Source organism: Poecilia formosa, unplaced genomic scaffold (genome assembly GCF_000485575.1).
Source record: "Poecilia formosa unplaced genomic scaffold, Poecilia_formosa-5.1.2 Scaffold180, whole genome shotgun sequence".
Lineage (NCBI taxonomy): Eukaryota > Metazoa > Chordata > Actinopteri > Cyprinodontiformes > Poeciliidae > Poecilia > Poecilia formosa.
This window is the reverse complement of record NW_006800119.1, coordinates 282583-296557: the sequence shown is the minus strand read 5'-3', so window position 1 is coordinate 296557 and position 13975 is coordinate 282583. Positions and strand designations below refer to the sequence as shown.

The window sequence follows — 13975 nt, the reverse complement described above, 5'->3', positions numbered from 1 at the left end:
CTGGGCGCAAAATTTTCAAAACTTTGGAGAGAGAAGTTATTAGAGATGTCAACGAGGATTGTTGTAGCTCAGCTGGCCTCTACTGGAGTTGAAGTGTCAAGGAAGACGGTTGGGAGAGCTTTTCATTGTGGAGGACTATGAGGTCAACGCAGGGGCGCAACTACATATTATTCAGGTGGATGCGAAAACATAAATCGGCGACTGACTAAAGTTTAGCCGTGAATATCTGAAAAATGATGACTTGTTTTGGGAGTGTTTGGTCTGAGGAGACTAAACTTGAGTTCTTTAGACACACATTTATTTTTCTGTATTTTTCAATCCTAAAAACACAGTTCCCACTGAAAAATATAGTGGCATCAGGTTGTGGAGCCATTTTGCTGCTCCAGGCACTGGGTTGATCGTACCATGAAAACATTCTGGAGAATATTTTGGAGAAACTTGCCGCAAGTCTCTTTTTTGGCCGTCGCTGGGTCTTTCAACAAGACAAGATAATGACCCAAAGTATACCTTCTAGTCAGTCACAAACCTTTTGAGGGACATGGAGACCAGGGTCCTGGAGGATCCCTCAGAGATCCCAGTTCTCAATTTGTGATGGTCAGTGTTTATGCTCAAAGACCACGGAATCTAGACGAGCTGCAATGACTTGCCATGAAAAGTTGCCCCGTCTACCTCAAGAGTCATGTGCCAAGAGAAGAAGAACTACAGGAAGAAGGTGAAGTCATTTATAAGACAGAGAGGCCACACAATTGACTATTGAATGTCAAAAGGGCCTTTTCAGTTTTCTTATTTTCATCACATCAGTAAAATACACATATCAAAGTTTGTGGAGTCTTTTTTTTTTTTTTTTTTTTTGAAGCCGTACAAATATAAACAGTGTTTATGGTCATTTCCATGGAAATATAAAGAGTTTTGTGTGATTTCTTCAGGGGGGCTAACATTCCTGGCCTTAGCTGTAGTTGTCGCACACATAGCGCCAACAGTTGCCATCATGTTTGCCATAAAAGTCAATGAGTTTTTACATAGCTGTGGAGGAATTTTGGCCCAACTTTATTCGTAGAATTGTTCCAATTCAGTCACAGCCAAAGGTCGTGTTACACCATCTCAATCAGATTTAAGTCCAGATTTGACTTGAATACTCCACATTTTTAGAATAGAATGTACTTTGTTGTACTCCAGGGGAAATTTGGCATGGACTCAAGGGTGTATACTGCATAGTCGTAGCTGCCCAAACAAACCATAAATATTCAAAAAGCATATATATATATATATATATATATATATATATGCTAACATATGCTGATGGCTGAACACACTCCCTAGGTTCCCTAGTTTATGAAGTAGACTCCAACCATCACACTACTGTCACAGTTGGTATGATGTTCCTCTTCTGAAATGCTGTTAGTTTTACTCCAGATGGAACAAGATGCACACTTTTCCAAAAAGTTCCACTATTGTGTCATCAGTGCACAGAATATATCCCCAAAGGTCTTGGGGATCATCAAGTTACTTTTCGGTGACTTGACGCTATGACCTTTTGGTCCATAGCGTTGGCCTTGGAACCCTCCAATCAATGCCACTCTTACTCTGTCACTTTCTCGTTGAAGAATTGTCATCATTGATCTTAGGTGGAGCAAATGATTTCTCTAGTTCTTAAGATCTTGTTCATTTTTCCTTTGTAAATTCCTGAATGAGTGGTTCGTCAGGAATTGTGTCAGAAGGTGGCATTTGCCTATTAACCCCATTTGCGTTTTTTTTTTCTTTTTTTTTTCCTGGCTAACCTTCAGATCTGTTGGCAGGTGCTTAGAGGACACTATGACTCAGTATCTGTAACAGTACGGGTTATGAAAGTTATGTAGCTCTTTCAATTAAACCATTAAAAATCTGCTTTTTTGTATTCACCGAGTCTAATCTTTGATATTAAGTTTGTCTGAAGATCTGAAACATTAGGTGTGAGAAAAAAAAACGGAAGAAGTCTGTAAAGGTGCAAATACTTTTTCACAGCTTTGTAAGTGTAAATTGAGTGAATTTCCATGCCAGAACTGCAGAAGTACCATCACAACAATGAGGGAAATTGTTGAGTAATTCTCCATTAATTTGTGTTCTACTTTCATTCCATTATTTTTAAAAAGGTTAGCTTGCTAACATTTAACTTTAACTTCTGACATATACAAAACTTGGCATTTAAAAAAAAAAAACTTCAACTTTATTGAGTAATGCCAAGGAAAATTGACTTAAGCATAATATTAAGGCTTCTCCTCTGTTAGCTGAGCTAAACTATCCACTTTATGAGCCTTGAGGACCTCAAGCCATTCCTTTCCTAAGCAGAGCCATATCCTTTGAAACACTCATTGCAGGACCACTTTGTCTTTTCACTATTATACCATTGTGTTTCAGTGCTGTGCCGTATTTCACAACGTTATGTTAATTAAAGTTATTTCTGAGCACAAAGGTCCTTCTGATTCCAGCTGCTGCAAAGGTTACCACTGGTGTTATGAGTCAGGCTTTGCTTGATCTCTGAAATTCTAATCAACTCGGTTTCAGTATCAGTCGCTCGTATTGTGCTGCTGTCGTCAGACAAGCCGGCAGGGTGGATGACGAAGCTGGCAAGATTTCAGAAGAATCAGTTTCAGTTGCACTGCGCATTGCATTTGTGTGCCGCAGATGTTAGTTTCTGCAAAGTGGTACGGAAAACCGTATCGTCAACGACGGTAGTTCAGGGAAGCTCGAGCTGAAGATGATGATCATACTAGCAAAAGTGACCTAGCAAAAAAAACAAAACAAAAAAACCCCCCTCATCTCTCTGATCTTCAGATGACAGAGCAGAGGAAGCAGAAGCAGCGGATTGGCCTGCTGGGACACCCTCAGCACTTGAACGTCAACCCCCAGCAGCCTGCGTAGGGTCCGACTGCCGACGGAGTCCGGGGAGCCGCTCGGTGTCTGGAAAGGAAGCCGTCGGGTCCTGGAACCGAGGTTTCACGATAATGTATGCAGCAGTGAGTGTGAAAGTACCTTACAAACGGTAGGGAAACGTTGTAACATAGATAGCTATAAGGCGATTTGTAGCTCTACCCCACGCAAAGTGTTACTCCAGACAGTAACACACACCCACCTCATTCTGTTCTGTTCAATCTGTGCCAAATGTTTTTTTTTTCTTTTTTTTTCTTTTTTTCTGAAGAAAGAATTTGGATTTCTTGACAAACGGCCCTTAAGGGTTCAATTGGAAACATGATAGAATTGTTGTTGGGTTTTTTTATTTATTTAAAATTTTTTGTATTTATACTCCTAACACACTGAGCAGTATTTATTGTTATTCTTTTGTACGTTGTGCAATATATTAACTTAAATATGCAACCAAATGGTGTGTAGATTTAAGTTTTAAAACTTAATTTAAATCCACCTGGGAATGGTTTAGCCTGTTCTTTGTCTCTAGATAAATAAGCTGTTATTCATCTGTATTTACACATTAACTCAGATATAATAATAATAATAATAAGTTGGGCTTCATAATATTACTTTTCTTTTAGTTTGTCAAAATGTGCATACAGTTTTGAGTGGCTTCTACACTCGGTAGATAGGATATTGTGTGAGAGCAATATAAACAAATAGATTACTTCCATTATGTGGTCAAATATTTGTGTTGTTATTTTATGGGGGAGTAGCTTTATGATTTAACTGGGTTACAAACAGCCATCTAAAACGTGTGTATGCTGTTAGAGGGTTGCTCAGGAGTCATGTAGTTTCTACAGTAATAATTACCACTGGTGTACTCTGACATGTGGCTGCTGCTTCTGCGGGAACTGGTCTTTTAGTTTGAAGTTTTTAGTTCTTTCCATGTTAGGAATGTACCTTTTGTTTTCGACGAGGGACGACTTTGTGTATATAAAGTTTGTTGCTTTAACTTTGCTTTTGTATAGAAAATTAAGGTGGACAAAAAAATATCACTGTCACAAAATGTTAAGGGTAAACAAAGCAAAACATTGTCAATTTGTACATAGAGGTAGAATTATTTATTAAAATTGTAATTATCCTTTAATTGTGCTGTCTTTTTTTCGTCTCATGTACAGATTGTTGAATGCAACAATTTGTGATATTTTTTCTTTGGGGGGTTGGGAGGTGACGTATTGATAAATTTTTGTTACTGGTCACCTTAGTAGACATTTAAAAAATTTAAAGTGTGCATATCACCATACTTTAAAGGTAATATGTAGAATATGATTATACAAAATATATGAATGAGCACCAGTTGTCAATTTGCATCTAGTTGGGACTCATATTGTAAATTTGTCACTGTAAGTATACAGATATAAACAATAATTTCTGAGGGGGGGGGTATTTTTGTCTCACATCATGAACTAAACACACAGACTACAGGGTAAATATTCAGTTATTTTGAGCATATGCTTTAATATGTTATATATCAATCATAGCTATATTATGAGCTAGAAGCACTTAAAAAAACCTTCTAAATTAAGTAGGTATTTATTCCACATTTTAAGTCTAAAAATCAGATTAGCATTAAATGCTACTTTATTATAGATGTAGCATATATAGATGTTTATTATATGTCGTCGTAGGAGCAAAAAATGCTTACATTTTTTAAGTAGTGTTCTTAGTGAATGAGTAGTAAAATTCACTATTTAGTGAGGTAAAATGTGAGCCTGCGTTGCCCTGGTAATATTAACAAAAGCTTGAATATATCCGTCTGAAACATTTCCTGCCCTCCTCTGACGACTATCAGAAAAAAGCTGCTGAATTTCTTGCCCATTTCCCGCTCCCCCGCTTGCAAGTCGGCTGACTCCGATGTTTTGAAGCCCTTTCTAAATATAGCCAGTCTGCTTCGGGATGTCGGCGAGTGGAACCGACTGACCAGTCGGCCACTCTCGGTTTTCTGCGAGCCTGACGTCAGCGGCAAGGGATCCTGTGTGCCTAGTCCATGAGGAGCTCAACGTGACGGGCTGATTTAATCAACACAGCAGCGGCTCTGAAAAAAAAAAAAGGAAAAAACGCAGCAACAACAAACTGCAGCCACCGTGTCATCCTGCCGCAGGTGCACGTGCCAAGCAACAATCGGGTACGGTATGAAATTACACGCGTGACACTTTGGTTGTCTCCAGAAAAACCAAAGTGATTTCTGTGGTAGCCACCATATCATTAAAAAGCGTTCCAGTCTCATAGCACTTTCTTCCACTAAAATGTTTATTTTTTATTATTATTTTTACATAAATCCCTATTTTATGAAAAATAGTTAAGTTATTTTGTGCTTATTATATTTAACTTAGACTGCGTTTTTTCGCAACAATAAAACGATTAACGTTGTACTTTGCTTACTTTGTCTGTTTCTGTTGTACACAGCACAATAAGCTCACGAGCCCGTCACCACGCTGATAATGGCGCTATCTTTATAATAACCCGCTGTTCTTTAGTTAGCTGTGCATCTGGTGAGGTTGCATTGGTTTTATGTCCTAACCCCATGTCTGAACGTGTAACATAAACAGCGGCATATCCGCAATTTTGGGGGTAATGTTTCACCTCATGTCGGCGGGGGAACTGTTGCTCTACTTTCTGTTGATGTAAACACACCGAGGCTCTGATAGAGAGAGAGAGAAAAAAAAAAAACAGAGAAAGAAAAAGCTCAGCCGCGCAGAGCCAGCCGGAGGAGCATGGTGCTCCACGGGATTCAGCCCGGAGTACTACTGAAAGAGGTGGGGCTATAGCAATCCGTTTTACATTTAATGAAGGCGGAAGAGTTGCATTTTATTTTTGTGATGTATTTTTCAAATATTTGGTTAAATTACTGGTAAACAATGTTTTCTTTTAAGCCAAGATTACCATACTACTGACTCATATATCCAATCTGGCTTTAAAATTTCTACACCTCAACTTGAGGATTTTAATGTATCTTAACTAATATGATAAAATTGTATTTTGTACCAGAAATGATGCAATATTGTATGGCATGCATTTTAATTTTGACTTGGAGATATCTTATCTAAAATTGCAAATAGTGAATGGTCATTATAAAATCTGCATGAGCATTCTCTCATTTGTTTTGTCAAAAAATAATATTTCTAACTCTGGATATAATATTTGGACTTATTTTTTTGTTGGTAAAAATAAATAAAAAACAATGAGCAGTGACATAATTTGTAAGCATTGCAGTATCTAGACTAGCTAACTGTCAACCATTGAACCATTATTGATGATAAGGAAACAGAGACTACATTTGTGCAACTCTTGTTTAAAATCCAAAGGGTGGTCAGACCTGAACATAACTCTACTCTGAACATAGATAATTTAAAGCGAATATTGATTATGCTAAAACAGGAAGTATTCTCATTCTCTTAAGAAAAAAAACAACACACAATACAAACTTGTTAGATCTCGACTTTAGCATTCAGCACTGATTAGAGATTATTTAAGACAGTTTGTGGACCATTTTATTCGTGAAAAGACAAAAAATATAAATATTTAAAATCTCATCTGCTGCTCGTGAACTCGGTACATTGCATCTAACTGAACATTATTACCAACTACAAATGGGTGCGTCTGTTGATTAAATATAAAAATGGCTTGCCATCCCCGGCCCCTCCTGGCGGCACGAAGCGGGGAGGGGGTGGGGGTTGCTGGGAGGGTGAGGAGTTGAAATCGCCGTCCAACACGTGAGGCTCATGTGACGGAGGAGAGGCAGTTTCTCTCTCAGGGAGAGAGAGAGACGTGCCTGCAGTCACAGGGTTTATTTAACACGTAGTCACCAACCCACCCAGCTCTCACACATCGCGCGGGGCGTGGAGCTTTCCTCGGCATACTAACGAGCCCCGACCTTAGAGTGACAGCACTCTAAACTGCGACCAGCTTCAGCCTACAGCAGGATCACACCGGAGGAGGCGTGCTACTTCTTTTTCGTTTTTTGTTATTCTTGACTTTTTTCGCCCTCTCTTTCTCTTTCTTTTCTTTTTTTTTTTTTTTTTTTAAGGAGCGAGCGCTTTTCAGGTTATTTTTTTTCGCCCGTCAATAAAGCGACATGGAGCGGATTACAAGTGCGCAACCACCTCCTTATGTTCCGAAACACGCATCAATGGATATACCTGACATGCGCCGGTAAATATACGATGCGTTTTAAAAACCTAAACCTTCTGTTGTGCTCTATGAAACCCTTAAATCTCAAATATAATTTTAATTTCTTTCCTTTTACAGACTAGAATATCCTATTTATATGTGCAAAAGCAGGAGGGGTATGAAGGGCAGGGATGAATGCAAGGTAAATTTCATTTCAAAATGGAAAATAATTATAATAATTTCTGCATTTATTCAGTTTGATTTCTGGATCTTAAATGTTACTGACAACATTTTAACTTTGTCCAGGAGACTTACAAGTTGCCACACAGACTGATCGAAAAGAAAAGACGGGACAGAATAAATGAATGCATTGCCCAGTTGAAGGACCTGTTGCCAGAACATCTTAAGCTTACAGTGAGTAATGTATTTTTTTTAGTCTGAGAGACTGAAATACAATTGATTGCGTCAAATGTTGGTTTAAATTTTTTTTTGTCTTTTTTCAAAAGCTGTAGAATGAGCTACATTTAAAAATTATGTTTTAAAATTTTAACTACAGTTTCAATTCCTGATTAGCATTTTGTAGAGTTTAATATTTAATCTTGTAAGGAATCATCCTTGTGTGCATAGTTTGCGTAGTTTCCCCCCAGTGTTGGCCGCTAGCCCTCTGTTCAGCTGCAGAATGTGTTACATAAGGAAGATCAACATGCTTATCGAAGGTCTTCCTGTTTTAGACGCTGGGTCATCTGGAGAAAGCCGTGGTGCTGGAACTCACGCTGAAGCATGTGAAAACTCTGAGCGCCGTCCTGGAGCAGCAACAGCAGAAAATAGTGGCGCTCCAGAAAGACCTGCAGATCGGTAAGTTGGATTTCTAGTGGCCGTGCCTTCAGTTGGGATCATTAACAAGTAGCTTCTCTTTGAGAATCTGAAGGACAAGTGTGTTTTTTTAAAAGCTAAGGTCTTAAAGAAATTGAGTTTCATTTTGATTGTGTTCATTCAGGTGATAACGTGGGAGATGGTGCTGAGACCAGTGAGGAAATGTTCCGCTCTGGCTTTCACTTCTGTGCCAGAGAAGTCCTCCATTATCTGGCGAGTCAAGAGACCAGCAGGGATCTGACCCCCTCACACGTCATCAGTCACATCCAGAAGGTGGCGGCTGAAGTTCTCCACAATGAAAGCAGCCCTCAACCCAACAGGTCCTCCGCCCGAGAGTCTGACGAGGCAAAGAGGCCAGTCAGGCAGCCGTCGGCGTTGCCCGAGGCCCCGGCTAGGAACTGCGTCCCGGTCATCCAACGGACTTGCCACCATGGGACGGGGGAGCAGAGTGGCAGTGATACGGACACTGACAGCGGCTACGGGGGAGAACACGACAAGCCTAAAGCCCAGTGGTCGGAAAACAATGAGAGGGAGGGTGAGGCAAAGCCTCCCGCGTCGGAGCGGATTGTCGGTGTCGTCAAGCAGGAAGGCGACCAGCCCCGGGCAAAGAGGTTAAGAGTGGACTCGGAGGATGAGATGCTCTCCTTTCACCCAGCAGGAGCTCCTGGCAGTTATGTAAACGTCTCCCCCAACCAGCCCCCTTTTTGCCTCCCTTTCTACCTCATCCCCCCATCAACGGCGGCAGCCGCGGCATATCTCCCGATGCTGGAAAAATGTTGGTACCCTGGCGGCATGCCCATCATGTACCCGGGCCTGGCCGGTCCCATGCCAGGCCTGCCCTCGGAGCCGTTGCCCTCGTCTCTGTTGATGTCTCCAAGGGCGGGGTCTCCGGTGGCCTCTCCGGTGGCCCACCGCATCCCAATGGATTCCCCCACTCTCCACAAAGCTTTAAGGCAGGTCTCTCCTTTGAACTTGGAAACCAAAGACTGAGCAGACGGTTCACCTATCAGCTTTGCCCCACTGAATGTTGAACCAGAGGGTACAGTGTTGACCCTCCTTGGTAACTTGTCCCCTCAGAGCAGAACCCTTTAAGGTCAACACTGTCAGACATTGACCCTCTGACTATTTTTGAGGCTCATATTAAAGACTCTGTACAACCCCTTCAACACTGTGAAGACGGCCATCTTAAAGAGCGCACAAGAGATTTCAAAGTTTATACGTTTTTTGGACTCCAGAAATGATGAATGTCAGAGGAAACCCCAGAATGTACCCCATATTCCTCCTTTTATTTCTTGTCCCAAATCAATTTGGACCTGTGTTGTTGTTCACCACCCCTGTAATGAATGTAAAGATGTATAAAGAAGAAAATATTAACAATAAAATCTCCTGTGAATGCTGCTGTAGATCAGCAAATGTCAGGATCTACCCTCAGTGTTTGCCACCCCCGGGTACAGCAACAAGCCATTTTAACCAAAAAAAGAAAAAGAACCAGTATGTCTGGGTCCTGACCTCCCAGGCCTAACTTCTTTCATGTCTGTTTGTGCCGCCACTGAAAACAAATGCAGGAATTCATGAAGTTCAGAGAATTCAGGGTGTTGGCCCGCCGTAGTCCGTACCAGGTGCGTCACCTAATCTGTCGAAGCGGGCTTCTAAAACCTAATCTGTGACTCACGGCTATTTTTATTTGATTACGTTTTTTTAAAAATTGCATCGAGATGGAGCTCCTGTGAAGTAACGTTTTGGTTTTGCTTTTCTCTTTGTACATCTCTATTTTTGATACAAGACCCGCAGAGTGTTTTTTTTTGTGTGTGTGTGCGTGTGTGTGTATAGCTGCCGCAGGAAGGATGAGGCAGCAAGTTTGTAGACGTGCATCTGAAGCTCCTGTTCCCGCCTTCTTCGCTCATTTAACCCAAACACCATGATGACTGGAGTTGCAAACAAATTCGATGTTTGTCTTTAGCAAGAGAGCTTGAATGTAAAGTTCCCAAAAACATCTAGTTTTGTATAGAAAGAGGTACTTTAATTTGTTTTATTTTGACATTGTAACAAAAGGCTGTACATATTTTGTATATAAAGTATTATTGATATAAATATATATATTAAAGTAATAATAAAGCTTTTGGTCCTTCTGTGGAGTCTGTGTTTGACCGCCTGTTTGGCTTCAACGTGTTGCAGCCAGCCGCCCTGACAACTCCTCAGCACACCTCTTACATAACACTTACATAACCCATAAAGCTGCACAGTCTCTGTAAATCAATAGCACGTCTTAGATTACAGACCGGGACCTGATTCTAAAGGCTTTCGGAGGAAATGATATTATGAGTAAGTTTTACTTCTTAAAAAGCCGACTATTGTGCATAACAGTCGCTTTTCACACCCGTAAAAAAGTGGAGATCTAACCCTGTTGAGAGACGGCCATTAAGTCTGCCTCAGTGGAAAGAAATCCTCCCTGGTTGGGGTAGCTTGATATTTAATGATGACAAGTCTCCATTCATCTTAATTTCTTTCTTTTTTTTTTTGCGAGTGGTCTAGTTTTAAAAGTAAGTGTGGAAAATCAAAAGGTCCCTCCATCACGAGGTCCCTCCCATCGTGCCTCTCTGAGATGCATGTTAGTTTTTTTCTTCTCTTCCTAATCACAACAAAATCTTGTCACTCGAGCTGCAGAGCAGTGAGATGACCTCAGCTGCCTTCAGAACGTGTCTTCTCTTAGTGGTAGGTCCCACAAACCAAAACATGCGACGCGAGCGCCACCATGTGGAAGTTGGGCTTCACACTGCTTTTCCGTTTTCAAATCAGAGGACCCAGTGTGTGAAAACAGCTTTCGACGTCCAGTGATTTGATAACGCACCTAATGAGCAAAACCATCTTGTTTTGGACATTGTGTGTGTTATAGGTTTCCGAGGCAGTCAGAAAAAGTTTTCAAGTTGCTTTTTGTCGGCGGGATAAATAAAAATGTGATGGAAATTTATTTATTTTTTTGTTCTTCCAGAATCTCTTCCTCCTTCTATTTTCTAAAGCGCAAAAGTCTGTTTTCACGTTAATTTTGATTAATTTGACACGCTTTACTTTGCTAAGCCACACATTGATTTTAAGATTTTCACTATCACTATTTTGGTTTTGTTTTTCTTTTAACTTACTGACTAAATGCAGACCAGTAAATGAAAAACAACTTTGCCATTTTGCTTCCTGTTTATTCTCTTGACAACTTTGAAGGGATCTGTGATTCTTGAATTAAGTCTAAACTGCCAAATAAAGCAGTGAAGTAACTATGGCCGTCCATTTTTTATACCTGCTCATATGAATTCAAATCCACAACTTTCTTGTGACAAGGCAACACCAAACGGACCATTGTCCAGCCATAGTTGAATTTCCTATGATTTAATATTACAAACAAAATAAAGGTTCAAATATTCACAAACTTTTCTTTGACCTATCTCCATACTTATTTAAAATATCCAAGAGTTAAAAGGTTTATAAATGCAGGTGATCTAATTTGGTGCAGCTGTTACAGAAGAGTAAATCTACAGCACAGACTAAAAATATGTATTTCTTTCTGTAAACTACAGATAAGACGAGAGAACTACTCAAACAGGTTTAGTGTTGATACGTTTAGCGCAACCGCTCGATGTAAAAAAAAAATGCTGAAAAATACCCAGAACTGGCAAGTCTGGAAAAGCATGGAATTTCATAATGAAAATGTTGAGAGTAGCTAAAGTGGAATGAAAACATTCTACGCTAGCTACTCGTTTAGCTAAAGTAGCTACTTTAACGTAGGAAACTTTTAGTTGCTGCATATTTTTGTAAAGTTTGAGCTTTATTTCAGTCTTATTTTGATGTCTTTACATTTGTTTTCTCAAAACCCGTTTTCCAGCTGCTTCAGGATAATATTTTTCAACCAGATCTCACAGTGATGCGATGCAGTGTTAGCTATATGTCGTGTTTAAAATTAGCTTCCAGAGAGCTAGACCGTACTGCAATCTTTTTCAGCTTTCTGGTGAACATTTTTTGTTATTTCTGACATATGTTTAAAGTTTTTGTCTTTTAAAGACTCTACAACTTGTGTCTTCACCTTATCACTTTCTGCTCCATCTTTACCTCGGAATAAACCGGTATGCTGCTTTCTTACAGCTGTCGGTGGTTGCTGCTTTAGACGTTAGACCCGTGACTTGGTCAGCATCCATGCTAGCCAGACTGGACTGCAAGTGTCATCCTGTACTGACGGAGTCAGTCCAATGCCTCGCAAGATCTTAACCTTTTTCAGTAAGATTAAGATCAGACATTTCAGATGAATAAGGTAGTAAAATTTCAAACTTTCCCTGTTCCAAATGTGCCTTTACACCGTTTTCTAAGAGAAGAGAGATGACTGTGAAATGTCACAAATGGACGCCACTTGTGTGTATCGACAGCGTTGCCATAAAGCACATGGATGTAGAAACGCTCAAGGTCTACGAATGAGTTTAATGTGTAAAGAGAGAGAGTATGGAGCAAGGTTAAATGTTATCTTCTTCTGCCCCCAAGTGGCCGAATGTTGCTAAAACAAGAAAAGGGGAAAAAAGAAAAAGTGTTTTAAGTAAATATTGTTGGCTCTCTGTGGACACTCAGTAGTTTAAATCCCTTTCTCAGATTTTTTTCTTTCTTGATGATCCGATTAGTAACTCAAATGTAATAAAATAAGACCATCTGATTAAGGTGGCAAAGCCCTGGAATTAAAAATTAAATATTAGGCAGCAGTTAGAGGCCAAACTCAACTGGGTTTCATGGTTTAGAAATGTGATAGCAGTAATTTGATAACAATTTGTTTCAGAATTACTGACCAAATTTTTTTCTTTTTTTTCCCTTTTTTTTTTTTTTTTTTTACTGAAAATACAATTATTGGAATAACCCTGCAAATTCTTCCCATTTACAAGAATGCCATAATTCAAGGTTCCCTTCATGTAATTTGCTCCTTGTGATCATTTTATAAACCATGTAAGTAGGTAAAGAGTGAAGAATGACCAAAGTAATATCTTTTAACTTTTTATCACATTAGTCAGTTAACCTATCAGAACTTTCACAAACCATGACATCACAACCCATTGTTAAGAGAAAGTAATTATTCTTTAAACAAACTTCTGATTTTGAAGACATTAATAAATAGATCTTTTACATGTTCTCTCTCTCATTGTCATTATTGCGGCATTTAGCAAATAGAACAAATGGCTGCTGTGAAGCACTATTTTACAACCCAGCATAAACTTTCAGAAGGGCCCAGTCAAAGTCTTAAAAATGCGAGAGACAGCGAAATGTCTGACCCACAATACTTCTCCAGTCAATATGTCAGATATCACAAACATGACTCAATCAATACATTTTTACAACAGGCTAAATGTGTCATTTTAATTTTTGATATTTTTTGTTCAACAGCTCTCCTCTTTTTTTATGGTGTAAATAAACACTGTGATTTCTTTATTTTGTATGATTCTTAGTCTTTTATTTCTGGCCAGTGTTCACTCATTTGTTTGTTCACTATTCTTTTCACACCCATATTTCCCGTGTGCTTTGTCCTTTATCTTTTTTCATTTAGCTTTCTGTTCCGTGTCCTTTCAGTTCCTCCCAGGACAAAGTCTGTTTAGTTCAGTTTGATCTGTTCCTTTAGACTCAGAGGTACCAGTAGGAGGGTGAGAAGAGATTATGTATTTTATGTGGACTGTAAATACCAAGGCTACTTTTGAAACATAAAAGATGATCAAACTTTAATGTTTTCTTTTGTTTGATTTTATGACTTAACCTCATATAAATCATAGCTTGTTTGTGCCAGGCTTCATGCCGGTGAGTTTAAATAGCATTAAAAAAATCAAATGATTGTTCTACTGCTCTAAAGCAGAGATGTACCATATCAAATTATCCAAATCTGATATCTGAATAAAACCAAAGCAGTGATGGGCAAAAAAAAACTTTTAATGAATTTGCACATGACTTAATGCTATTTTACTCTACGATCAGCTTAATTACTTTCCATGCTTTCACAAATCAAGTGAAAGTTACACACAAGTATAAAGCAGAATAC

General features: G+C 39.3%; 2 protein-coding genes across 18 annotated transcripts in view; both read left to right on the top strand.

Annotated features, from left to right (window-relative positions):
* Window positions 1-4033, top strand: part of LOC103147315 (inositol 1,4,5-trisphosphate receptor type 1-like) — a 124655-nt gene extending 120622 nt beyond the window's left edge. For 16 of the 17 annotated variants that reach the window (XM_016678333.1, XM_007565585.2, XM_016678319.1 and 13 more), the window contains one exon: window positions 2812-4033. In XM_016678333.1, coding sequence (XP_016533819.1) covers window positions 2812-2898 — 87 coding nt within the window. In that variant the 3' untranslated portion in view covers window positions 2899-4033. The remainder of the gene's footprint in view (window positions 1-2811) is intronic. The other variant, XM_016678327.1, reaches the window with a different exon arrangement.
* A 2164-nt stretch (window positions 4034-6197) lies between these two features.
* On the top strand, window positions 6198-9628 carry LOC103147314 (class E basic helix-loop-helix protein 40-like). The gene is made up of 5 exons (XM_007565584.2): window positions 6198-7098; window positions 7195-7258; window positions 7363-7470; window positions 7788-7911; window positions 8054-9628. The coding sequence occupies exons 1-5, from the start codon at window positions 7022-7024 to the stop codon at window positions 8917-8919; spliced, it is 1239 nt and encodes a 412-aa protein (XP_007565646.1). The 5' UTR covers window positions 6198-7021; the 3' UTR covers window positions 8920-9628.
* The last annotated feature ends 4347 nt before the right edge of the window (window positions 9629-13975 follow it).

Coding starts and splice junctions, on each gene's coding strand:
- LOC103147314 (XM_007565584.2), top strand. CDS start 7,022: ATGGAGCGGATTACAAGTGCGCAACCACCTCCTTATGTTCCGAAACAC. Junction 7,099..7,194: donor GATATACCTGACATGCGCCG/GTAAATATACGA, acceptor TTCCTTTTACAG/ACTAGAATATCCTATTTATA. Junction 7,259..7,362: donor AGGGCAGGGATGAATGCAAG/GTAAATTTCATT, acceptor AACTTTGTCCAG/GAGACTTACAAGTTGCCACA.